Raw genomic sequence first — 27,424 nt, 5'->3', positions numbered from 1 at the left:
GTGACTATAAGATGTGTTTCATAATAGTGATCTCTCTTTATTCACTATCTCATCTTACTTACACTGTAGTATATTCAAGGTCTTTATCAAAACAACAATAGTATATCACTATATAACAATATAAAGAAAGACAAAGAAAATGCTATTAATGAATGTAAATTATATTAAACAAAGATTGTTTATACATAGAGTCATAAAAGCCCTTAGCCACAAGTTGGCTAACCGGGCACCCACTCTTTCATATGGTAGGATACTCTTATGAGGAGCACCTATATAAGTGTGAGGACGGGCCGTCTCGGTGAAAAACTTATGAAAACAAGATATGTTCCATGGCCAAAACGGACACAACTGAAAAACCAATAGAAATGAAGAAAAATCATTGTGTAGGTACTATTGTCTGGTTTTACATAAACCGCCAAGAAGTTCAAGACATCATGTTCCCTTCGTGGCCTAGTAAATTCGATAGTATTCTATTACGGAAGGTTCAAAGCCACAAACTACCTCTCCTGATGCACTGAATTTTCGTGTGACCTCTCTTTGACATCATGTGCATTTCATGTGCGGGATTGTTGAAAATTTTGTTTGTGCTTAAAGAATTGAAATTAAGCAATGAGAAGATCGGAAAAAGGAAGATCGGAAAAAAGAAATGAAGAAAAGAAAAAAAATTGCACAGGGGCAATAAATATTGCGCCCCTGCACTGGTCCTCCTGCACGCCCACGTGAGCAGGAGGTGCAGGGGCGCAATACTGCCTGGACGCTTTTTCATGAAAAAATGTCTTCCTTCTCCGAATTTTTAGATGTTATTTCATTCCTTGGATGATTAGTTTTTTGGATCAAAAGTTGTACCACATGGTGAAACAACATAACCTGCATGAAAACAACTTTAAATATCATATTAAAGTTCATTAATTCATGCAATTCAATCTTTTCTGAAAAATCATCTGCACTCATATTCTTGTACTTTTCTGAAAAGAGAGTTCATATCATTTTTGGTTATTGAACTTGTGATTTATTATGCTATTATCACAAGATTGTTGTTGTATCTTGGGAGAAGTTTGCCAATTTCCGTCAGCACCAAGAGCGGGGCAAAAACTTTTTAAAGACATCGTGTTCAACCCGAGCCTCAACAATATTCATTTTGTCTCTGTTTTCTGCCATCTTCAAAGCAGTCCCAATACCACACATCTACATAAATATATATCCACAAAAGCTGTAATAAGAAGAGCCAAAGACAGCGTGGAGAATTAAGGACTGTTATATAAATATTCTGCTCACGAGAATCCTCGAACATGTTTCACTTGATGCTTTATTGATCAATCCACAAACAACAAATACTAGATGCTTTATTGATTAATCCACAAACAACAAATACTAATTAATGTTTGAAATGAAAATCAGCACGTTGAATATGAACAAATTCCACCATGGTGAAAATATGTGGTGAATGTGATACTATCGGTCAAGAAATGACAAAGCAGAAAATATGTGGTGAATGTGATACTATCCTGGAATTCATGTACTAGTTTTCAACTTTTGTTGGGTCTTTGGCTTGGCAAAGAAAGCTGAAATCATGCTCTTGCTACGACCAGGTGCACGTGGGCGTAAATTCTCCCTTGGAATGTCAAAGGATCTAAATGGAGGTACAGGTTTGGAGCCCTCCATATACTCCTGCAAAAGAAATTTCTTTCCATTGGTTTCAGAGTTTTTGACAAAATCAGCAAAAAGCTAAACAAGAAATACAGAAGTTCATGATTTACCATTATTCAGATGACTTAACATTGAATGAAGAAAGAAATCAAGAATGACTTCTATAGAAATTTGACATTACCTGTCGTGTAACCCCCAGTGCTTGCATAGCCACAGTTGAAGTTGACATGGATTTCATCCAGGCTTTGTCATCCATATCTACTTGATAGGAACAAGTTTCACAAAACCAGTACTGAAATATTATCTTTTACTCATATTCACAACGTAACTGAAAAGTATGGTTGATTTATGCATACCCGATAAGTTGAATGCACTAGATGTGTTTCCACTTGTTTTCGAGTCCTCGGTGCTGCGAGGGTAGGGAAATATTACAAATCCTTCGTGCTGGATTAGTTTAATGAAAGGGTAGGAGAAATTTTCATTCAGTCAAACCCAGGACAAAAAACTTCAACGACTAACCTCATAATACCACGTGGAAAGCCTTTCAAGGTTGACTTGGTTTCTGATGCTAAATGCCAAGAGAGAGTAGTTGCAGCAGAAGCACCTAAATCAGCAGGCAATTTGAAAACATGACGTTATTTACAAGCTCAATATAATCAAGAGAAATTAAAACACTTTCGAAATCAACCATCTGAAGGGTAAAGGCGACCTCTTGCTTGCACAGGTTGCCTAGGATCTGTCTGTATCTGTGGGCTGAAGTGCACCTTCTTGCTGATAGAGTCTAGATTAGCATCAAAAAATAGAGAATTTGATGAGAGACTCAAAGTACTTGAATCTTATAAAAGGCAAGCAGTATTCAAAGCAACCATTGATCTTACTTGGCAAAATGTAATGTTTGTGATGCCTTGGAATGATAGCCAATAACTGCTGCTGCCTAAGACCTTCTTTATCCATGTATGTTTGGCATGTTAGAAGTTGCTTAAAATGAAAAACATATTTCAGCCTCGATCATCTTTTAGTAAAATCTTCACTAAGACAATAGAAAAATCTACCTGATGTAGGCATGTAACTTTCAGATCCATTGATGAGATCTCCAATGTCTGTTGCTCCAGAACATCACTTAACTTGTAAGCAACAGTACCAAGGTGGTCAATAGCATTGACTAGAGCTCTTACAGCATAGTCCTTCAAATTATCCAGTACCCTTATAAATAGCAAGAGAATAGAGAGGTATATTCACATGGCATGGCAAAGTAACATTACTTCTCTTTCCCGTCAAAAGAGCAAGACAAAATGAATAATATCATTGTCCAAAAAAGTTTTCATACATGATCATCCAATGAAACATGCAAACTCGCATTAAATATCACGAGAGCACCACATTTCTCCATTATTACCCTCAAAAAAGCGTGCCAAAAACAACCAATTGAACACAGAAGGACCTCCAAAAAAACAGAGTTGAGCAAGATCACATAAGATAATTCTGCTGAAGTCTTACATTTGCTTCTGCTCACTGTGGAGATACGACTTCTCGCAATACTCTGCTGCAGAATGCAGTTGAGGCCGAAGGTTCTTGAGTTCCTGCAGAGACATGATATGCAATAAATAACCCCTTTCCTAAAGTTGTGAAAATTGCGAATGAATAGAAACCATGCATGAGCATAAAAAACACAGAAAGCCAGTATCATAAAGAAGCAACACTTTTATCACCGAAATCGAATAAAATCGTATTGTCCAAAAAGAATTGAACAAAATCATCACATAAATCGACTAACACGATATAGAACATTACACACATCCCAAATTGCATAACTCCAGATTTTCCATCGCTGACATGCAATTTTGTACAGAAATAATCATTAATGATCTATACAGGGACCAAAAAATCGAGTCGAATCGAACTCAACCAAGGTAATTTATATATCTCAATGTCAAATCCAGTCGTAGAACTGTTGCTCGAATTTACTCTCCTTCTGTCAACTAAGAAGCAAAAAAGACAAAATGAAGTCAAACTAAAGTCAAGACAAGTCTTCACAATCATATACTAATCTATTCCCAGATCTGATCCAAAGTTTCCAGCCAAAAACTCAAATATAATAAGAGTAAAAACAGTTATTATCACAGTTGCAAGTGAATTACCTGTAATGCAGTCACAAAACTCTTGCTTCTCTCCATCGACACCTCATCAAACGTCCTCGGTTGAGCTTTCTCCACCTCCATAGAACTAAAACACAACCAAAAAAAAAAACTCACAATACTAGAAAGTTCATCGAAACAGCAATCATTACTTGATAGAACTCATACTGAAACGCATTTATCAGGCATTATCTATAACAACGTTATTCCATTAGATAATTAAATTGACTAATTAATTATTCATAGATTACTCCCAAGCATGCAGTAACAAAAGACAGGAAATTTATTACTTTATTTCAGAAATTAAGGCTACTATTATGGTCCAAGTTGTTTAAGAATCTTGAAGATCACAAACTAACATTATATTGAATCATCAAACTTAAACCAAAACTCCTACAAACGTAATCTGGAAAGTGACACAACCCAACCCAATAAACAACGGACATAATTTCTTGAACCTTGAATAAGTTTAAACGAATTAATCATACTTCATGTGAAAAGAAAAAAAAAAAAAAGATTTAGTAAGTCTCAGTTACACCTAATTCCATATCCTCTATAAAGTAATTCCCAGAAGCGTCAGATCCGAAAATGAGATCACCAAAAGCAAATAAGAATACCTGAAGCTGAAGTGATTGGATGAAATGCAGATGGGTGCGTGACTTTTTCTCCTCCAACTTCAATTTCCAGGTGGGCACTGATAGCCATAGGGTTTTATTATTGTGGTGTGGGGCAGGTGAAGTGTGTGTAACAGAAGCAACCCCGGGAACTGCATTGGAAGGACAGATGGAGAAAGTAGAAACCCAAGAAAGCCACCACCTTCCAACTCAATTATCTATTTGTATTTTTATCTCTCTTTTTGCTTTTTCTTTTTTTCTCCCGAGTTTAGAGTAGTGCGTTGATACTAGAGGTGGATGGGAAAAACGTCAATCCAACTCAACTTATATATTTTAAGTGGCGAAGCGGGCCAACCCAACTAACATACGTGAAATATGGCAGATTTTAGGGGCCAATCCACAATTCACCTAAGGGCGGGGTGGGCCGGCTCACCTTTAAGCGTGTTGAAAAATTGTTAACCTAACCCACCTATTTTGTATGGTGGAGGCGGACAACCTAACCTATTTTAAAACCTCTACCTCAAGGTCCGAAGTGTGCATCCAAACACCTTTTTTTTTTTTTTTCCAACCAAACATAAAAAGAAGGGCTCTTGGATCAAGCACATAACATAGACACTAGCATTGACAAATCACTTTCAAAATTACAGTACCGATGTATCATGTTTCATTTTTTTTATGATATTAATCTTATTTGAATATAAAATAAATTAATTACAAAAAAAATTGTATAAAACACGATACGTGCATTGGTGCACTAGTTACTATAAAAAAATCGTGCAAGACATCACTTGGAAAATGATCTGTATGCATTTCAGACCATTTCCTTAATTTTAGCTTCTTTATGTGTTACCAATATTTTTTCGCGACATTGTTTGTATATATATCATGAAAGATTTTATGTTCAGGCGATACACAATTGTATATTTAAGGTTGAACATTTATTTTCATATGTGAGGTCTATATTATATATTGATAAATGTCTATTCTTGGTTGTCAATTTCAGTTAGAACATCATGTTTTTCAATCTTTGTAGGTGTCACATATCAATTTTGTGAAACACATATCTGACACATGAAAAAATATAATTTTTTATTTAAATAATTATTTTTCATTGCAAGTATAGAGTATAGACCATGTCGACAAGTATAAATCAATGAGACATACTCTAGCTACATTATATGGATCACTTCCATCCATAAAATGAATTATCTTGAGCCATTTCACATGCTTAATCCCAATCCAATCCCAATGACCAAGAACTAAAGCTTGAGTCCAATTCTAAGGATAGAACTAAAGCTTGAGTTAAATTCTTAGGATAGAAGGCTCACGACACGAGGAGAAATGAAGGAAGAGAGATAGATCGACTAGCTTCCCAAGTATCAGGCTCAACCTCAACAAATTAGACCATAGCTTTGACGGTCTCTTGTTTGAGCAAATATGACATGATAAAGTAGAATGATAAAATGAGATGGGGAGCCGAGTACTTTTATATATATATAAAAAAAAACAGGTTATTTGTGAGACGGTCTTACAGATCTTTGGGTTAATCCTACTCATAACAAATAATATTTTCTCACGAGTAACCCAAATAGTAGACTCGTATCAACAAAATCAACTCGTGATAACGTCTTACATGAGTTTTTGCCTAAAAAGAAACGCTTGCATTGTTTTACAAGTGAAAAACTTAAAATATATGTTTGGACAAGATATTTGTAAAATATTTTTTTAAAAGTGTTCTCTAAGTATGATAGGATACGTTTGGACAAATATTTTAAAAATATTTTAGTGTTTTATAAGTTAAAAAAAAACTTAGATGTGCGTTTAGACAAGATTTTTGTAAAACGTTTTTAAAATAATATTTTAAAAAAAATATTTTTCGAATATCGTTTTCAAAAAAACAAATGATATGTTTTTTTTAAATATTTTTATAATTGAAAACAATAATAAAAAACAAAACACACTGCTTTCAATTGTAAAAACGTGTTATCCTATTTAAATATTTTAATTTTTTTAATAAAAACATTTTATAAATACTTATCTAACAAAACCTTCTATTCTATAAATTTTATGCACCACGTGTTATGCGACTTAAATACCTCACGCGGGTCTTTTACCTCTTCTTAACGGGCTTAACTAATGAATGGAGATGTGATTTCTTCGGCTCGCCCATCTGAAATTGCTAAACCCCAGCCCTAAACCCTCATCGTTGTTACACCGCCACCGCCACCGCCACCGCCACCGCTTCCGCCCGACAGTGCTACTTTTCAGGTTCACAGCAACAAATGGCGGCTCGTAAGAAATCGGAAAACCTTGGGGAAGCAGTCGCCCTTCAATCTGATGTCGCATCATTTGCCTCATCCCTCGGCTTCCCTTCCAGCGGCGCCCCTTCCTCTGGTTTCAACGACGCTGACTTTCGCAAAAAAGGCCCACTCAAACCCCGTACTCAATCGCCCAACGTTTCCTACCAAAACAGGCCCCCGAAAAAGAATAGTAGCAAAGTTGGGAACAAAGATAGTAAATCATATCCTAGACGCAAATCCGAGCAATCTCCCGCTCAAAACAGTGGTTTAAACGGTAGTAATTTGTTTAGGGAGGACGATAGAAGATTTAAGAACCTCCCTAAGCTTCCGTTGGTGAAGGCTAATGCGTTGGGGGTGTGGTATAATGATGCTGCTGAGCTGGAGGGAAAGGTGATTGGCGATAATAAGAGAGCTGAGTTCAATAGTGCGGAGGAATGGAACACTTTGGTGGAGAAGAAGAAAGAGTTGGGGGAACGGCTGTTGGTGCAATTTACCCGAGATTATGATTCCTCCAGGGGGAAAAGTGGGGATATTAAGATGCTTGTGGCGACTCAAAGATCGGGGACTGCTGCAGATAAGGTTTCTGCCTTGTCTGTCATGGTTGGGGATAATCCTGTAGCGAATTTGAGATCAATTGATACGATTTTGGGTAACCTTTGCTTTACATTGGCTGTTAGAATTTTGATCTGAAAAACAAGATTTTGTTTTTTCGTTGATCTATGATGTATGTGGTATGTGGTGAACAGTAGGTTGGATTTAGAACTGGAGAATATCTATATAACCTTGTGTTCGCGGGGAGAGGGTTGTTTTTTGAATCCTTGGGTAGTTTGTTTTGTAACTTTTCATTTTTATCAGTATTCAATTTTTGTGGGTATAATTCATGTTTTAGACGGTTCTGAGAAGAACATGTGATAATGCAGGTCTGTCCCTCAAGGTAGTATAGCCGGTTATTTGTTTCAGATGTAAGTTGATATGTATAAGAAATTATTCAACTAGGGGCATCTCTAACATAGTATCCAGCTACAAATGTTTAGCTTTTCATGCAAATCTGTTATTTTCCGATTTAATGATGACTCGGCTAATGTTCATTGCCCGATCTTAAAAAAATAAATATGTGTGCAGGGATGGTGACATCAAAAATTGGGAAACGGCATGCATTAACGGCCTTTGAAGTGTTGAAAGAATTATTTATTAGGTGAGGAAGCATTTGTTCTTTTCTCCCCCTCGTTTTTTCAATAGAAAAAATTGTCCATTTATGATTTTTTTTCCAAATTATGTTTTGTAATAACATTGAAAGAAACAGTATGGGGGCTTGAGAAGTAGCATTTATTATAGAATTTCTTTCTTAAGCTCCTTGTATTTGTTTGCTGTGCAATAAAAAATTACATGCAGTACCCGGTTTAGGCCACGTATGTTTTACAAACACAATCGCATCTTTATCCTCTTTACCATTCATTCGATTATATGGTGGCTTAATGGTTTATTTGATTGTGGCTCCATTACTTTGCCAGTTTACTACCAGATCGCAAGCTGAAGATACTATTTCAGCGGCCCCTAAATCACCTATCTGATACAAAAGATGGTTACTCTCTTTTACTTTTGTGGTATTGGGAGGAATGCTTAAAGGAAAGGTATCATCTCATTACATTCCAAGACAGATACTTGTGATGATTCATTTTATTAGTGAGGTGTAAAATAGTAAAATAAGGTCATGAAAATTTGGGGCAATAGAAATTGGAAGATTTTGTGTTGAATAGATTCTATTGGATTCATAAAACTTGCTTTTTAATTTGCAGGTATGGGCGTTTTGTTTTTGCCCTCGAGGAAGCTTCGCGTGATGTTCTAGACAAGCTCAAGAACATGGCTCTGAAGGTTGGCATTTGAATTGCAATTGTTGTTGTACTCTTTGTGGTTTACGCATCCTTGATTGCTCACATGCATTTGCTAGTATTTGTAATTGTTAGTGTGTAATTGTCCCATATCGGTTGGATAAAATTCCTGGGAGTTACATATATGGACCTCTTCCTCGGGGTAGCTTTTGGACTTGAGTTAGACCCAAGTCCATAATCTTTAATATGATATCATAGCCAGTTTTTGCCGTTGTGTATTGGACCACCCATAGTTGATCTACCTGTTAATATCTCCACGCTCTAGATGTTCATTCCTGAGTTTGAGGGGGTGTGTAATTGTTTCACGACGGTGGGATAAAATTCCTGGGCGTTTCATATATGGACTTGGACAATCCTTCTCCTGAAGATAGCTTTTGAGTTGAGTTAGGTCCATGTCCATAATTTTTAAGTCTTTAACAGTAACATATATAAGTGACCGACTTTTTCAGTAAATACTAGCAAGTGTACTAGGTCAAATTATAATAACCGGAATGAGTCCGGATCGTCCCAAGGAGACCGAAGCTAATTACCAAGATTTCATCTTTTCTACTTAATCTAGACTAAACAATAAATAGAGATTTGATTTGCTCAAATAAAGTTTGACTATCAAATAAATAGCAATAACTAAATTAAAACAAATGCGCAGCTAGATTTTGGATTATAAAATCAATTGAAGTAAATCGATCAAGACACACAAAGGTACCGAACAATTTATGCAAACACGTGGCACAATCTAAAATTTAAGTTAAATCTAGATCCCGGTGAATTTTCCTATTCTGTTTAACAGTCTATTTCTAGAATTTGTCAAAATTATTCAAGTTGGACGGATTAATTATTTCTAATTAATTCTAATCAAACTCAAACGCATTAAAAACTATGAAAATTCAGTTTCACCTAAAACCGCCTACTGAAACCGAATAATATTTCTAGTCGGTTTAACCATATGTTAATACTTGGAGTGAACACCATCAATCCCTAATCTTTCGACTCAGAATCAATTAACAATCAAGTAAATAACTGGTCATATCATTCACAATCGAAACATGATAAATCCAACAATCAATAATATAAATAAATCAAAAATCTCAAACTTAATCCACGTGTTCAACACAAATTAGTCTCGGCCCAATCTCGCGGCCTCAATCGATAAAGAAACGTTTACTCCATATTCAGAAACATGATTCCAAAACAAAGTTTAATCATAAAACAAAAATCTAAGAAGAAAGAAGAAGAAAAAATGAAGTGTTCTTCAATTCTCTCCAAGCCCTAGCCGCCTTGTTCCTTTCCTGCGTGAAAAATCTGATTCTCTCTCAAATCTGATGGAAATATTGTATTAATACGCCCGAGAATCCATGGTCTTTGTTTCCTTTTTAAAAGAGTCCGAGAAAATAAAATTTTATTCCCCGCGATCGCGCTCGAGCGGCTAAAAGCCCCGCTCGAGCGTCAAAACTTCTGCCTCGTTCTTTAAAATTTCGTCTTTTCGCGCTCGAGCGGTAGAAAAGCCCCGCTCGAGCGCCAAATCTTCTGTTCCAGACTTTTTTCTTGCACAAGTCGCGCTCGAGCAGTAGAAACATCCCACTCGAGCGCACCAATTTTGTCCCAACGCGCAACATTTTTGAAAAATTCATATCCGGAGTTCTAGCCGTTGGATCAAGTGAAATTTGGACAGCAGCTTCAAAGCATCTTGAACTTCATTTTGAACGGTGGAGATCGAATTGGGATCTCTCTATAATCATAAATAATTTTTGGACCATTGCTGCTTCGTAATTCCTCATTGTGGCTTTTCTCTTGCTCCAAAATCTTGATTTATTCATTGTACCTTCATTTAAACCAGGAAAAGTGAAATGTAGACCATATGCATGAAATAATAAATAAATTAAACAGAAACAACTCTAAAGACATAATAAATGCATGAAAATTCGACTCAAAAATAGCACAAAATAATGCACGACAACACACTTATAAATAAGCATTATAATGAACTAATCATGCTATTTCCTTCTCTTTTACTTTACTATACAAAATATATAGATCTTTTGGTACAGAAACGACTTTAATTTTGCTACACACAACAGTTTTGACCTAATGAATTTTTGACGAGTTTGAGACTAATATCTATGTGCTCATACTAAATGGAGACAAAGTTATTGAAGTTTTCCTTTGTTCTCATGCCTGATCCATTGTTTTTAGACCATGTATTCGTTGCTGAGCAGTAAATCAGAAGAGGAGCGCCGTATACTATCGTCATTGGTGAACAAGGTCCCTTTCTTATTCTCTCATCCAATTACGCAGGTCTAATGAATATTTTGGTTATGATCTTATCCTTGGCATGATTACAGCTTGGAGATCCTGAGAACAAAGTTGCATCAAATGCAGATTATCACTTGGCAAATCTTTTAGCTGACCATCCAAATATGAAGGTACTTTTGTAACCTCAATACATTAAGTTTGTCCCTTTTTTCTTGGAGCCATATTAGTGTAGCGAGCTTAAAATTTGAGTGGTTAGATTAATGAATATCTTAGTTCTTTCTTGAACAAAATTAATACATATTGCTTATGTTGTCTCTTGCATTAAGTGATTGATGCAGAGAGGTTATTGTTTTCGCTAGTCCCTACCCTGTCATGCTGCGTAAGGATACTCGGTAACGCCGTTTCCAAAGGAGCCATTGTTCCCAAACAAATGATACACTGTTATTGAAAAAATAAAATTTGGTATTCTTATGAGGTTGTAACGTTATTACAATTTGTTCTTTGGATTTAATAAATATAGTCTAGCTTTGTTGTTTTGCAAACTTTTCACTTGTAAAACTAAATGAATTGGCACAGGTCTACTTCTGAGAATTTAGCATCTGTTCAACCTCTGTGTTCTTTTGGGTCAATTTGAACCATCTATGGTACTTTCAGGAATAACATAAAGTTACTTGGTTGTCTGTAAGTTGGTGTAATGAACTTCTATAGCATATGTATTGTCAGAAACATAGATAGGCTTTGGATTAGGTTTCTGTAGAGTTAATAGTAAACAGTAGATAGTTTATTTGGAAGTGCATAGTGTAAGAATGAGTCTCTGTGTTTTCTAAGTAGTCATTGAGGTGTGATTCTTGATTCTTTTACAAATCATTGGTGAGGCATCGCTTTGGCTTTGACCTTTGCGAGCTTGATGTTTTTTACACTTTTCTTATTAGTCATTATTATCTACCTTATTATTTAATAGAGAGAGTGCCGACTTGTGAAGTGATCCAAAGGAGGTTTCCGAAATGTCATTTAAATCCAAACTGGTGTGTACTATGCAAGCAAGCGGGAGAGACTCAGGACCATTTGTTGGTTCATTGTCCTTACACGATGTCCTTATGGTGGTTAGCGTTGAGGGAACTAGGATTGATGTGGGTTACACCGAAGTCCACGAAGGATATGTTTGCAGCAGATTTGGGGTGTTCATTGGGTAAAAGAGGGAGAATTCTTTGGGCAGTCATAATTCATTGCGTTTGCTGGATTTTGTATGGTTGGAAAGAAACAGAAGGATATTTGAAGACGAGGAAGGTTCAATTGGGGAAATTTGGGACAAGATAAAGCTGAGAGTTGCAGCTTGGTTACACATCTTAACAGATTTCCAATCGTTTTCAATCTTAGATTTGTATAGGGATTGGAGATTGATTTTGAGTTAGCATAATACTAGAGAGACATTAGAGTTTTTGTGGACCTCTGGTCCACCTAAATTGTAACTCCTATATTATATTAATAATATTTGTGTTTCTTATAAAAAAAAAAATAGAGAGAGTGCACTGATCTGATATGCTTATCCCATTGTATTTCTAATTTCCTCACTTTGAAGGTAATTCATTTCCTGTGAATTTTTGCAGGCAGTTGTGATTGACGAAGTGGATAATTTCCTTTTTCGGCCTCGTCTAGGATTACGAGCCAAATATCATGCTGTACGTTTTAGTTTTATTTTTTTGCCTCACCTGTTTGCTATTGATTTAACAGTATTCATGTGTTGTGTTGTCTGGTTGGGGTTGCATTATGTTGTTGGAATGCTATCCACAACCACATGGAATCTTGCGTCTGTCATATATTGATCATTATAAATGGTCCTAGAAACGAAATTTCCTCCTGTAAAGATTTGAAATGACTAGTATTGAGGGTCAGTGTGATCTGAAGTGTTTTTTGGCCTATTATTTCAATTACGTTCCTATTGTCCACTTCAACCTGGCAGCATACAGTAATGAGAGTTTCTAATAGAGTCATCCTCGCTCCATGTGGTTCAATCTTATTCATTTCTATGCTATATGACTGAAACAAGGTGAGGAACAACAGTGATGTTACCTGCTATGCGCACATGTATCAGGAAGAAGACATGAATGTTGACTTATGGAGAGATTATAACTAAAAAATAAAAAAGTAAAATGGACCTTGAAAGGGAAATAAGATGCCATGAAAAATCTGCCATAATTATTTCAAGGAGAACAGAGGCAAACAAAACAGAGACCATATTTTCTTACTTCAGATGATCCTTGTTAACTCTTTATGATTTGTTTCTCATTTCATTTTAAAATTAATTCTACCACGAGCACTATTCTTATTCAGCTGTTGATTTAAGTTTTCATGCAACTTATTCCAAATAAACGTCTTGCAGTTTTGCTCTAGATACTACGCGTAATCTGTTTCAAACAATTTTTTGATGTCTAAAGTATTGCTTTTCTGTTGCCTGTATCCATTGTTGAACCTTTTCCCCCTGTTTCTGTAATAGTTAGCTGGTCAACATTATCGCGTCAATTTTGTTGTTAACCTTGTCTGTATTTTGATTCCTATTGTTGCACAGGTGAACTTCTTAAGTCAAATCCGGTTGAGTCACAAGGGAGATGGTCCCAAAGCTGCAAAACGGTTGATAGATATTTATTTTGCTCTCTTTAAGGTATTGCTAGAAGATTTATCGATTCTATGAAGTTTCAGTCCATTTATTTATGTTTATGGGTTCTATACCAGCATTTCATCCAAATGTCATCCTGACTATTCTGCCTGAGTAACACAATTATGGTGACTTTTAAATCTTCTCTCTCACTTGTGGATTTTAACAGAATTCTAATCCTACGTTAACAGATTTTGATTTCTGAGGCTAGTACAGCTCCACCTGTGGCAAAGCAGGGCAAAGAAGACAGGAAAACTTCCATATCCTCGAAAATGGATAAAACAAAAGTGTCGTCAGATGCACATGTTGAGATGGATTCACGTTTATTGTCAGCTTTATTAACGGTTAGTAAAAGCTGTTTCTCTAATATAATTATCTGTAAACCGTGGAAAATTACATGTGGAACGACTGTTTATGTAAACTATTGGTGATGCTCAAGACTGAACTTCAGAATAAAGTTTCTTTTTAATATCGGATTTTAAATATTCATTGCTGGCTTTTGAATTGTCTAGTTGAACTCTAAATGTTGTCAGACATTGACTGAAAGAATCCAAGTAAAAGTAGTTTTACACATGAAATTCCAGATAAGTTTTTACAAGCTCGCCATTCTTTTGTTGCAGGGTGTCAATAGAGCTTTTCCTTTTGTTTCCAGTGATGAAACTGATGATGTGATCGAGGTCCATGCACCACTATTGTTTCAACTGGTATGCCTAAGGATGTTAGGAATTATCATTTATTGAAGTGGTAGCTGTTAATTGATTTTTAACTATTATCCTTATTCGATATAATAATCTCAGGCTCTCAGCAGATTTGATTTTTGGGTTTCAGGTTCATTCTAAAAACTTTAATGTTGGAGTTCAAGCATTGATGCTTCTCGACAAAATCTCTTCCAAAAACCAGATAGTCAGTGATCGTTATTATCGTGCCTTGTACTCAAAACTCCTGCTTCCCTCTTCAATGAATTCTTCCAAGGTCTCTATATCATTTGCCTTATAGTATTATGCTATATATTTTATTTTGTGTGATTTCACTCTTAACTGAAAGCAACCAGTCAATTTCCACTCATGGAATTTTCTGTATTCCGGAAAGCTCTCTGGATGATTTTTTTTCGGAGTTTTGTGCTTTTTAGTTATTCTGAGAAACCGACTACCTATCACACTTGATAAACAGTATTACATGATCATCCAAGCGAAAGCAACTACAGCAGTTGCATGCATGCAACTTTAGAACACTTGATAGCAGCTGGCTTTTGGGTTGATGATTCACGCTTTGATATTTACTTCTGCCATTTTCATTTCCTTTCTTGAGGATGGCATATAATTTAGTTGAAAAATGATAATGAGCTCATCCTAAGTCAATACTCTTTACCATTCTATGTATGTGTTATGTGAAGTATTGTTTTAAATTTTCCAGGAGGAAATGTTTATTGGGCTTCTATTGAGGTCAATGAAGAATGATGTTAATATGAAGCGAGTCGCTGCTTTCTCAAAGCGATTGTTACAGGTCAGGGCAGAAATTAACTTCACTTTCAATACAATTCTTGGTCAATCCAAAATTTGTGTTCTTGAACCGCTGTTTTGTGTGGATATGGAGATTCACACCCAGACGCAAAATACATTATGTTGGCATTATTGCTGCATTTCTTTTTTCCATGCCTTCAAAAGCTATCAGCACCTTGAAATCAAATTCGCAATAACATTCAGTCATGGTTTTTTTTTAATAATAATAATAATAATAATAATAATAATATTATTATTATTATTAGTATTATTAGTATTATTATTATTATTATTATTATTAGTAGTAGTAGTAGTATTGACTCCACTGTTGCCAAGTAGGTTGGTCTTCAGCTGGCGCCTCAGTATGCATGTGCATGCCTTTTTATGCTCTCTGAAGTCCTTAGAGCACGCCCCCCTCTTTGGTAAGCTTGCCTCAGAAAGGAAGTAATCTTTCAGTGTTGATCGAATAAAATGATCTTATTCGATGTTGAAATTAGAAATCCTCGTGCAGGAAGGTGGTGCTCCAAAATGAAACTGCTGTTGCTGATGAAGATCTTGAGCATTTTGAGGACGTTCAAGAAGATGATGACAACCGTGTCGATTATAAACCGGATAAGACAGACAAAAAAGACTCTGTTGTGCAAACGGATAATGAATGTCTTGGTGACAGTGATGCTTCACTCGATGAAGATGATTCTGTGGCTTCTAGTTCTGAATATGACAGTTTGAATGAATCGGATGATTTGCTTGGGAAAGGTGGTCTAGAAAAACTGGAGAAATTTAATTTTACGTCAGGCAATGAAGCACATAAAGTTCATGGTTTAAATGATAGTCCGACATTGCCCAGTGGGTACAACCCACATCACAGGGAACCTACTTATTGGTAATTTTTATGTACTTGCTGTTTGGTTCTAGTGCATTTTTAGCTTGAATGGTTTTAATGCATGTGTAAAACTGAGTGATTAGTGGCGTGCCAAGTTTTAATTAGAACTTTCTGTGAAAGTTTGCTTGTGGGAGTTCATGCGTTTTAAGTCCCTCAATGACTAAATGGGATCTTTCATGAGTAATGATGCCTGCTATCCTTCATAAGTAAGGAAAAATGGGGACAAGATCAAGTATGTGTATAGTTCTGTCCTGTCCGATATTAATTTGTCATTATTGTGTCACTTATCGTGTTCTATTTCAATTTTATCTGGATTAGTCATCTTTTCATTTCTTCGTGTATCCTTATATTTTTTAACTTCCACGAGCAACAGTAATGCGGATTTGGTTGGCTGGTGGGAGCTAAGGGTACTTGCCTCTCACGTGCACCCGTCAGTTGCTGCAATGGCCAGAACCCTTCTTTCTGGGGTCAATATTGTGTATAATGGCAATCCGCTCAATGACCTTTCACTTGGTGCTTTCCTGGACAAGTTCATGGAAAAGAAGCCAAGGCAAAATACATGGCATGGTGCATCGCAGATTGAACCTGCCAAGAAGGTTAGCTATTCTGTGCAGTGTGCCCTATTCATTCATTCGCAATAATCACAGTTATTAGTGTCATTATCTAATTTTAACATGTTCTCATTCTCTTTTTATGATCAAATCAAAATTCTACTACTAATCTTTTTAGTAATTTAACATTCAATCTCTAGTGTGTGATGTGGTCAACGCTTATTCATGGCCTTTTATTTCGAGTTACTCATCTGAAACTAATTTATCAATATATATAATGCTGCAGAAGTGCAGATAGTAAGTATTAATATGGGAAACTTGCCTAAAAGCCTTTTCTACCGTTTCTTTGTACTAGAAAGCCCGTTTTATCATAAATAAACATAAAAGTTATACTACCCTCGACTAGTTTTTTATTAAAGATCTTAAATTTTTTTATTATTAACAAAATTATAATTAATATCGTCGTATCATCAAAGAAACAAGGGGATCTCAGAGAAGAAATAGTCTAATTTTGATAAATTGGATTTTCTTATTGAAAAGTTGGAGATGGTGTTCTTAAAGGAATTTTTAATTGTAGAATTTTTTAGATATGACAATTTGGATTATGGTTTTTCCCTATTATTGTTGTTTTTCTTCTTTCCGATAAGCTTGACGATAGTAGCGAGTGGATCTTTTAGATATGCCTCTGTTAACTTATGGCAAGTTGATATTTTTTTGGTGACACAATAATCTATACCTCACCTGTCTCGTCCAGCTTGAAATGAACCACCAGTTGGTTGGAGCAGAAATTATATCACTTGCTGAAGCTGATGTGCCCCCTGAGGATGTTGTTTTCCACAAGTTCTATTTGAACAAAATGAACTCCTTGAAGAAACCAAAAAAGAAAAAGAAGAAGACAGAAGATGACGAGGCTGCTGAAGAGATATTTGTTGTTGATGGAGACGAGGATGAAAGTGAAAATGAAGAGATTGACCATCTCTTGGATTCTGGAAATCCTTCTTTGGAGACGGAAGGTGGTTATGACTATGAGGATTTGGACAAAATTGCTAATGAGGATGATGATGACGACTTGATTGGGGATGCCAGTGATGACGAAATGAACTTATCTTCGGATGTTGCCAATGAAGAAATTGCGGATGCTGAAATTAGTTCCGAGGACGGTGGTAGTGATGTTGCCATTGGTGAAGCAGATGATGGGAATATCTCCGAGGAGAGCTTTGAACCAAAGACAGAGAAACGAAAAACCCGCAAAACTTCTGAAGTGTCTCCTTTCGCGAGCCTTGAAGATTATTCGCATTTGATAGACGAGGATGATCCTGAATTACCACCCAAGTCATCCTCAGAAACCAAAAAGCGCAAGTCGAAGAAGAGGAAGAACTAGATATAACCCTTCTCCACATTTTTGTTCGTTAGTAGCTGTAAGAAATATCATATCATAAATTATAAACGATCGGCTTAGCTTTAGTTTATGAAATTATAGTATCACTTTTTTTTAGTCAAATATTGTTTCTATTTGGACAAGCCCTGTATTTCATAATATTGTATTTGCTCGTTTACGTTAGACAGATATGACGATGTAATAACTAGGAAACGTATAGACCAATTCGAAAGAAATATTGATAATAAGGGACTACGGCGTACGACGTGTGTAATTATGCTACATGACTATATATCCTTGTCAATAAACAAAAGGCAGATAACACGCCAATTAAAAGGAAAAAATTAGAATTCAATGGCTACATTATTATATATGATACAGGGTTATGGTAGTGTTTGAGAGAGAGTTATGATAGTGTTTGAGATAGTTTTTAATTTTTAGGAAACAATTCTAATTTTTCTATAATAAAATTTTAAAATTTTGTTAAAAAAAATTGAGAAATACTTCCTAAAAGTTCTCCCAACACTTCCTATATATGCTAGGCAATCCTCGACTCTTTAATTACTTCCAATCACGTTCCAATTCCTAAAAGTTCTCCTAACACTACCTATATACCTCGACTCTTTAATTACTTCCAATCACGTTCCAATTCCCAAATACGACGTTTCAGGTTTTCTTGAAGGTCTATGTGGGGATCATATATCAACGTGACTTCAAAGAAGTAGCACATGAGCTGATGCACGTCACGATTTGTGACCGGAGCCGATAATATCTGGATTGTTTAATCAAGTCGTTACCGGATCCATGCGACAACTTTCTCATTAAAAAGGGACGACACAAGAAATATATCTTGTAAGAGAAAAAGTGACGAAAACCACAGTTCGATCACATCACGGTGGCAATAACGTGGGAGCTAAAAGAATCCTCCCATCCGCCAAAAATGAAATCTCGTAAACCTTAACCAAATACATGGTTCCAAGCTACACTATTAAAGGTTTTATCTTTCAACAGATATTCAACTTGAAACATGTGCGCAGAAAAGGCTTCTCCATACAAGTCAAAATTTTTCTGTTCTACACTACAGTTATGAAATCAGATTCCTTTAGAAAGAATAAGAGAGATGACGATAGATTGCCCTCGTCTTAGAAAAACCATTTATAAGCTTGTCACACATTCTTGAAGATAAGGGTGAGTCTGATTCACATACCGTTCCCACAGAGGTCTATACCTGCCTATACTAAGCTCTAGCCAGGGTTTCATGTTCCCATTGAAGTGAATCACAGCAGCAGTCTCAATTAAGCGGCTGTCAATATTCATGTCGTAACCCAGTCCTAAGACATGCCATCTCCTATCAAGTGGCTCCGTCAATCCATAGAAAGCCAAAAGTGCAGGAGGAAGTGTGCCGAGCTTCCAAAGTGACTTGTCAGCATTTAGTTCCTGCCAATGATGATATCTTGCAGTCGCGTTCGCTTTTCTCCAAGAAATCAAGTCAAATACATTCATCCCAAATGCCCATCCACACGCTTGAGGATCAAATTTTGAGCTGATCAGTGGGTTCGAAAAATTGAGGTACTTGTAGTAGCGGTGGAAAGATTCAAGACAAGTTTCAACCGCGCCATTTACATTTCCATGCAAATCCAAGGAAAATAGAGGAATCAAATCCTTCTGAACCACAATGTCATCATCGAGAAATACTACCTTTTCCAGTTGGGGATAAATCTCGGGGATATAGAACCGAAGGTGATTTAAAATAGACAGATACTTGGGATTACGAAACTTTGGCTCAAGACTAGTATCTCGCAAAGCTCCAAAGTAGTATTTCTGTGAATCAATGTCGTGCAGCTGTTTTAGAAGAGGAGAATACGATGCATTCAACCAAGTAAAGTCTTCAATATTTTGAACTTCGACTGCAGCGCCTTTGAAATCATTACTGAGGAACCAAGCCTGCATTGCCCCATATTTTACTCCGTTTGTAATGACATGGAATACAAGTTGCTTTGGATGTTCGGCATTAGAAACTGTAGAATTAACGACGACTGAAACAGCCAGAATATTATCTGAAAATATACAAAAGTGGTAAAGATTGATGTCTGTTAATCGAGGAGAGTTCCTAGTCTCATCTGCAAGCTCCTGGATCGACTTGTTCCGAAGCCAATCGGCAGTGAGTTTAATGTCGATGCAGTGAAGCTTCTTGGGTATTGATTCAGCAGCCATTTGTGCGAATACAGTACTCTGGAGAGTTGCGGCATTTGCACGTTCTTCCAGAGCTTGAATATGAGACTTCATGGTCATTATTGTGGTCGCAATATCATAATGGGCATCTTGCGCCTTAAGAATCAGGGATGATAAACTTTTAATGGTTGGTTCGGCCTCCTCTAGAGCTATGGGCTCGTCTCTCATTGCGGCCTTGGAGAGCAAGAATTGGCAACTTCTTATTTTTGAACTCAGCTCCCAAGCAAGATGAAGATTATTATGTTCCTTGGCTATAATAACATAAGCTTTGGCAAGGTTCATCTGCTCTCCTAACTGTCTGGCATATGATCTGGCACTTGATATATCTTCAGTAAAATTTCGATTCTCGTGAATTACATGGTCATTAAACTCATTTACCTCCTGGAAAAGAGAAATAAGTTAAAGAAACAAATAAATGGACACCGTGAACTATTCTCGATTACATAGAGTTATTCTTCATTTCGTGGTAAATTGTAAATTTAGATAAATTTTCAAAAGCCATTATATATTTTTTAAAACCTGTTAGAAACCAAAAAATGATACCAGATGCGTCAAAACATAGGTATACAACATCTTGCCTTATATAAAATGGTAAAGTTTTTATAAAAACTGTAACCTATGCCCAGCTAGGTGTGCAATTCACAACCAATAATTAAAATGATCGGGGAAAAAGTGGGATCAGCACTCCCGTCATCCAACGTTATGGTAATTTCCAATGTTTCACAATGTTTAACTTCCAATATATCTAAATCCAGTAAATAAAAAACCAAGCACTTGAAAGAAAATGTGAGCTCTTCTATCTAAAGATCTTCCCTTTCCAGGTAAACTATATTTTTCTAACCCCATGAATTGGAAGTTTAACATTCTCAGATTGAAATTACCATAAATTTATCCAAGGTTAAAAGTATCTGTAAGAGAGATGATACAGGAAAACTTCTCTTTTTATTGATTATTGATTTTTCATGAATTCAATATAACAATTTATAAACTAGACCCTTAACTTAAGTTTAGGAAATGAATCAAATGCAAAATAAAAAAATTATCAAATCCTGTGTCAGGGAACGAATTCATTTCAGCTTTTTACTATGTCGTAATTTGGTCCCAAATAACATTTAACTAAGTCTACGAAAAATAAAACTTAGTCCACGAACCCTCGGCCAATTCGAACAGCACTCAAAACAGCCAAAGCATTGTTTCATTGAACTGGGCCGAAAAGGCAAACCTAGGGCGAAATAACTAAAAGCAAAGAATGTCACAGTACACCCTATATCTCACAGAGATGCTACTTGAGTTTTAATTGATTACTCTTTGATGTACGGCCAGGGAAAGGGGGGGCGGGATTTGTTCTACCACTATGTAAATAGAGATCATTTTATTTTAATGGAATATTTTGATAATACAAACATTGTCTCTCTCATATTTTCGATGAGTTGCAATCAGTTGCACCATAAGATAGTTGAGTGTGTTCCAGTGACCAAGTGGGGGCGCCGGGGCAGGGGTTGGGTTGGGAAAAGGTAGAGGTGGGTAGAGAGGGGTCATGATGCTACTTAATTTCATCTCAGCATAAAATACTTCCAAACAAATATAACAGTGTAATTTACTCGATGTACATAACAATGAAGCTGGACCAGGGAAAAACTGGAAATCAACAATAAAGCCTTCTTAATGTTCATGCAAAAGGAAAAAAAAAAGCATAAATCATGCTTGTACCAAACTCTTAGCAAAGATGAAACAATCCCGAAAAACAATCATAATGTCTTGAATGATCTACTTGACCATTTGAAAGAATCATGGAGCTGTTATATTTATATGACCACGAGTAATCTTCAGGAGATGCCTGTTGGGTTCAGCCAGAAATTAGTTCTAGGCATAGCATAATTTCTGAACAAGATTCAATTTGCCAGGAGTGAATATTCACACAACATAAAGTACTTGTTTGAAGCCATAAAAATACAAATGATATGTGCATCATTATTCATTGTCGCTGAAAAATAATACATGACGTAACATTTTAAACTAGTTCACAAAGGAAGGCTAATCCATACATCACTAAATATGTGGCACTGTGGTGTAGAATCACATTGCTCGCACAGAGGACTGTTTACAACAAATTATCACAAATTAAAGTAAGAGGACAGAATGAACTGTAAATTTTACAAATCCCCATGTTTTTAAGTGAAAAAACAACCAATAGTCCAATACACTTGCCACGTAAAAGAGACGTGTTACCTCTGATGTGATTTAGATTTAAGAGTAAGGGAGGAAGCACAGCATTCTAGCATAAGACAAATTAGACAACGAATATATTGCAATTTCAATTTTTCTAATTCCACTCGTGATATTCTTGTCTCTGTTCAAAGTTATCAACATGATCTTTCAGTATCTAACTTTCTCCCCATAATCATGGATATGGTCACATATCTGTAACATAAAATTAGGTATTCTCGATGTAAAAGAGTAAAGACAAGTCAGATAACAGATCCTTATCCTGCTATGAACTGAATCCTTTTCCAGCAGATATGAAGTTAGTTGACAAGACAGGTAAAAGTAGAGCAGAAGGTTAATTAACTCTTTTCGAACAAATATACACAAAAAAACAAATCATAAAACTGCAAAATTGTGGACAATTGTTTTACTCCATCTCAAATCATCAAGTGTGCATAATTACAGTTGAAGAACCTAAAGACCCATAATAATAAAATGTTGTTTTGTTTTTTCAACCCACATAATTTATGAAATCTTCGAGCGAAAGACCACATGCATGAGCATCAAACAAATAATTTTTCATATCACACAAACTGCCAGCTAACCAACAAAATCTAATTTTTTTTTTTTCAAATATTCATACCAGATAAATCTACATGGTGAGGACAGAGATACAAAATCTAATTTTTTTTTTTCAAATATTCATACCAGATAAATCTACATGGTGAGGACAGAGATATCCAAATATTTGGCCACTTCGACGATGAAGGTTCATCGTACATAAGGTGATGCGTCAGAAATGCACATATAACTTGATTCCTCACTCTATTTCCGAACTACTCCATCCATCTCTAGGACGTCCATCAACAACAGACCGAACTTGTAACACCAAACTCTAAAATATGAGGTTAAATTCTGACAATCACCAAACTCTAAAATATGAGGTTAACTTCTGACTCTCAATATAGTCATACCCTATAAAAGCGTGGTCATTTTTAAGAGTTCAGTCTCGAGGATCATGAGAAGCTGCACAACAAACTGAAAAATCTAGTACGGTAGTACCATGGTACAAAACTTCCAACATCAATGGAAAACATTGTAAACCAAATTATGAAAATCAGATTCCTCATTTGAAAGCAGAAGAAAATCATTTCTGCATCCGAATATAGATGACAAACTCACATCCCACGAGAAGGGAGATTATCGGAAGCAAAAACGAAACAGAAATGTCAACAAAAAATAACTTTATCAAAGCAATCTTACCATTACCGGCTGTTCCGCGCGATCCTCATCACTATGGTTATGATGAACAATGAACAAAACAAATCCAACAAAAGAGAATACCACGAGAAGTGCGCAGATCCAATACGATAACCTCCTACGGATCGGGCGGCGATAGTCGGCTGCCCGACGCCGCATCGTTCGCCTGAGTATTCCACAATCAGCGCCAAATCAAGAACACAAGAAAGGCCGAATCAGATTGGATCAAGCCGGCCGGCCGGCAACAACTAGAAGCTGGAAAACCCACTTGCCTATTTACTTCTCAAAGTCGAGAAATCCAAGAAACACCCATGCAGAAGCCTCAATCACCACCCAACTGCCGACCCCTGAAATTAGAACGCAACGATTCTATTAGCAATGAAGCCCTGTAAATCAAGAGTGGCATAACTTGCAATTTCTTCTGATCGTAATAGCATGAACGCTCACTCTAACACATGGAATGCCAACTCTTGGAGCACAGAAATGTGAATTCTTGCGGGTTTTCAGTTTACCTGAGGAGGAAGCAACTTTGGGCAAATCTTGATAAAAGAGGCGCTGGACCTGGCCTGCACATGAATGAATGAATGAATACCTTCTGCTACTAAAATCTTTATTATTATTATTATTATTATTATAGTTATAGTTATTATTATTATTATTATTATTATTATAGTAATTATTGTTATTTATTATTTTGTGTAAATATGTCAACTCAATCCTCCAATATAGAATTATATGAAATATTTCTCAAATGGATTTAAGTTTAGAACGAGCTCTTCACTTCGACGAATCCGTTGATAAGAATCATGGGATGGGTCGATGTTATGTAATCATGAATAGATTCAATTTTTATTGGTATTTTTTAAAATTAAAATAAAATAATTTTGATTTGATTATTTGCTTAATAGTAAAGAACTATTATTGTTGTAAAATTATTTAAATAATTGAAATAATAAATAAAACAAAATATATTAAAAAAATCATTTAATATCAAAGAAACTGATATGTGGTATTTAATTTGGAAACTGATATGTTGATGTTAAGTATTGAATTTCGAAATTAACAAAGTCAACAAGCATTCATTAGACACTTAATTTGAAAATTATAAAAATAGACTCTTCGATAATTACTTCTATCAAAGGAATGTTTAGATTATGTCAAAAGGAAAAATCGCGTTGGTTGAATTATTTTCTCAAAGATCAGGGAAAAAAATTACGATTTTTTTTAAACATGTAGAATAAGTAAGGAATTTATTAAAAATTAAAGAAAATAACTTTTTCGGTAAGTCGACTTGTTAAATATTGGATATTGGACTTTTTCAATATAAATTTTTAAAGTTTGATTTAGAAATATTAATTTTTAATTTTTTGGTTCAATTGCTGACATGAAATCTGACACGTCAACAATATATGATGTTAACTGAGTATTTTTCGGTACCTCATTAGCGGTTTAGTACATGCCGCCCGCAAGGCACTACCCTGCGGGTAATGTGTAACCCTATGAATGGTCAAAATTAGTGGGTCTCACGTGGAACCCACTGATTTTTACCAATCATGAGCCGCCACGTCACCCGCAGGGCACTATCCTGCGGGTAGCATCTACTCAACTCTCACTCCATCTGAAAGCTAAAGAAATCAGAGTTAGTGTCTTAAAACTAAATTTGAAAAATTAGTAGATCGATGGTCAAAATATAAAAATTAATGAAACAAAAAATATTAGTTTCCTTAAAAATTGATTGAAATTATTTTTTTAGTCAATTGATACATAAGTTAATCGTTTGATCAAATCTGCAAAGGTTGGGTGTCTGTTAAAGAGTTGATCTTTTGGAAATCGACTTACAAGAGTTTTTGTCTTAAATGATTCATATATTAGGTTATTAATAATATAATTAGTGTTTTTAAAAATCAAATCGAATTGACCGGTTCGATCGCAAACTTATAATTAAATTGTTTGGTGTAAGCCCAAAAACCATTTAAAAGATCAAATCATTCAAAATCGGTAAAACCCGGTTAAAGTACTAGTCGGGCCGGTTAAACCAGTTCATCTATTTTTTTTAAATATTATTTTTTAGAATTTAATTATTTCTTATATATATTCTAAAAAATATATTTCCTATATTTAAAATTTTTATTTTTGTTATTATTATTGTTGTTGTTATTATTATTATTATTATTATTATTATTATTATTATTATTATATATGTGAGAATCAGTTTAGATGCCACTGCCTAATCTTGTCAAATCGAATTCAGTTGTGGTTGGCAATATAACCGCTCTTTTCTCAACTGTACACATCAATTGACCAACAAATATATATTATACATTATACATATATAAATGTGAGAAAAGAGGTCAACTGACTGATTAGAACAATGTATCAAAATGACTAAACTGGTGTGGGAAGGGTCGACTGAAATGTAAGAACTTGGGTATTTTTTTCTGGATGTTCGGAAACTCAACTGCTCATACGTCACCCCTTCTTTCCTTGGAAGATTTCCACTAAAAGACTTTGACTTTACAATTAATGTAATAACCCACTCCAAAAATAGAACTTAATCAACTGTCTATCCCAAAACTCCTAGTAACTCGACTGAATGCGGTCTTCGACTGATTCATCTTACAAAGAGGTATGCAGCACCTCAGTTGAACTATTACAAAGATGTTATACCTCGATTCTGATTAATTCTATAAAGTGAGTGTTATATCAGTTGAGGTGTGAGCTGCTTCTTGGTGCGGGAGTGATCTTGATGGATATTTAATTGATCTCTTATCTTTTGTTGTGTTCACTCTCCGTCTTCTTTTGTTAGCACAAATGATCTTCTATTTATTGCCTCCAACTCCAACGGTAACCTCATTCAAATTCTAGCCGTTGGTTTGACTTGTATGCTACATTGTACCTTTTCTGATACAAAATACATTGATGCTTCTGTAGCTCGGCGGTATCAGTCTTGTAAAAATTTTATCCAATCACCGAGGTAGACTCATGACTTCAATCGTAGTTTGGTCAACTGGTCAGTTTTCCTAACTGATCACTCTAGGTGACTATCCAATCTTGATAATCCAGTTTAGCTCTGCACGTGATAAGTACAATTTATGCACTTAATTTATATATGATTTGGCTTGGCTTTTGTGATGTATCGAGTTAATATTATGCGTATTTGTTGTTATTTTCGTGAGATGCAAGGATTGGATGAAAATTACCAAGAAGAAGCAGACAGATGAAATATGAAGCAGCAACTTCAGAAAATTACTGGGAATATTTTAGACATCTAAATCCAATCTCCACCGTTCATAATAAAGTTTAGGATTTTTAAAGCTGCTGTCAAAATTTCAGCTCGATCCGATGGTTAGATTATGAGATATGATTTTTTGAAAATTGTCGCGTGCTGGACCATGAGCAGTAGCGCGGCTGCGCAAAGGAGAAGAGCAATAGCGCTATATTGTGTGAAATAGTGCTGGACGGAGTTGTTGAAGCGCAGGCAGCTGCGCTTGATTCATGTGCAATAGGGCTGCAGGTGGGAAGCTGTGGAAAAGAAAGGACAGAGATGCATGCGCGCCCGCGCGTACTGGTGGATTTTGAACTTGGTAGACAGAGCACCATGCGCGCCCGCGCATATCCAATTGAGAGCCCGCACTGCCGCGAATTTTTGAAGTTAGAGTTTGATCGAGAAAGGAAACTTTGGGTTTTTTCTGGGCTTTTCTTGGACGATTTTGAGGCACATATAAAAAGAGATTTTGAGACACAATTGAGAGAATCCGCCACAACACATCATAGAATTTTGATAAAGAAAAATCGTGAGATTTTGGGAGAAGAAATTTGTGCAAGACGTGAAGAACTGGAACAAATACGAAGATCGATCGACCGGACATGACATCGCATATTCGGATTTGTTTTCTTTCTTTCAAACTTATTATTGAATTGATGTCTA

The 27,424-nt window shown here is 35.8% G+C and overlaps 3 protein-coding genes across 5 annotated transcripts; 1 reads left to right on the top strand and 2 right to left on the bottom strand.

The window, feature by feature from the left end:
- Positions 1 to 1,282: 1,282 nt before the first annotated feature.
- Positions 1,283 to 4,623, bottom strand: LOC140883265 (protein ABIL1-like). Its single transcript, XM_073289665.1, has 10 exons — positions 4,400 to 4,623; positions 3,786 to 3,870; positions 3,145 to 3,227; positions 2,700 to 2,850; positions 2,526 to 2,625; positions 2,357 to 2,428; positions 2,167 to 2,251; positions 2,004 to 2,056; positions 1,829 to 1,905; positions 1,283 to 1,668 (listed from the first exon to the last, which is right to left on the bottom strand). The coding sequence occupies exons 2-10, from the start codon at positions 3,864 to 3,866 to the stop codon at positions 1,513 to 1,515; spliced, it is 858 nt and encodes a 285-aa protein (XP_073145766.1). The 5' UTR covers positions 3,867 to 3,870; positions 4,400 to 4,623; the 3' UTR covers positions 1,283 to 1,512.
- Positions 4,624 to 6,515: 1,892 nt separating this feature from the next.
- On the top strand, positions 6,516 to 18,029 carry LOC140881148 (protein SLOW WALKER 2). Its single transcript, XM_073286218.1, has 16 exons — positions 6,516 to 7,345; positions 7,819 to 7,891; positions 8,208 to 8,327; positions 8,493 to 8,568; positions 10,776 to 10,844; positions 10,925 to 11,005; positions 12,443 to 12,514; positions 13,402 to 13,494; positions 13,680 to 13,832; positions 14,109 to 14,192; positions 14,317 to 14,460; positions 14,902 to 14,991; positions 15,327 to 15,409; positions 15,499 to 15,870; positions 16,244 to 16,466; positions 17,176 to 18,029. The coding sequence occupies exons 1-16, from the start codon at positions 6,679 to 6,681 to the stop codon at positions 17,800 to 17,802; spliced, it is 3,027 nt and encodes a 1,008-aa protein (XP_073142319.1). The 5' UTR covers positions 6,516 to 6,678; the 3' UTR covers positions 17,803 to 18,029.
- Positions 18,030 to 18,687: 658 nt separating this feature from the next.
- Positions 18,688 to 24,082, bottom strand: LOC140881664 (hexosyltransferase GAUT11-like). Of its 3 annotated transcripts, XM_073287146.1 has the most exons (4): positions 24,009 to 24,062; positions 23,769 to 23,843; positions 23,500 to 23,662; positions 18,688 to 20,412 (listed from the first exon to the last, which is right to left on the bottom strand). In XM_073287146.1, the coding sequence occupies exons 3-4, from the start codon at positions 23,653 to 23,655 to the stop codon at positions 18,955 to 18,957; spliced, it is 1,614 nt and encodes a 537-aa protein (XP_073143247.1). In that variant the 5' UTR covers positions 23,656 to 23,662; positions 23,769 to 23,843; positions 24,009 to 24,062; the 3' UTR covers positions 18,688 to 18,954. The 3 variants fall into 3 exon arrangements, with proteins under 3 accessions (XP_073143247.1, XP_073143244.1, XP_073143245.1); XM_073287143.1 differs by having other exon boundaries at positions 23,500 to 23,843; positions 24,009 to 24,082; XM_073287144.1 differs by having other exon boundaries at positions 23,500 to 23,843; positions 23,944 to 24,048.
- Between the last annotated feature and the right edge of the window lie 3,342 nt (positions 24,083 to 27,424).

This window comes from Henckelia pumila, chromosome 2 (assembly GCF_033568475.1).
Source record: "Henckelia pumila isolate YLH828 chromosome 2, ASM3356847v2, whole genome shotgun sequence".
NCBI lineage: Eukaryota > Viridiplantae > Streptophyta > Magnoliopsida > Lamiales > Gesneriaceae > Henckelia > Henckelia pumila.
The sequence above is the reverse complement of the archived record's forward strand: the minus strand, read 5'-3'. Positions and strand labels throughout refer to the sequence as shown.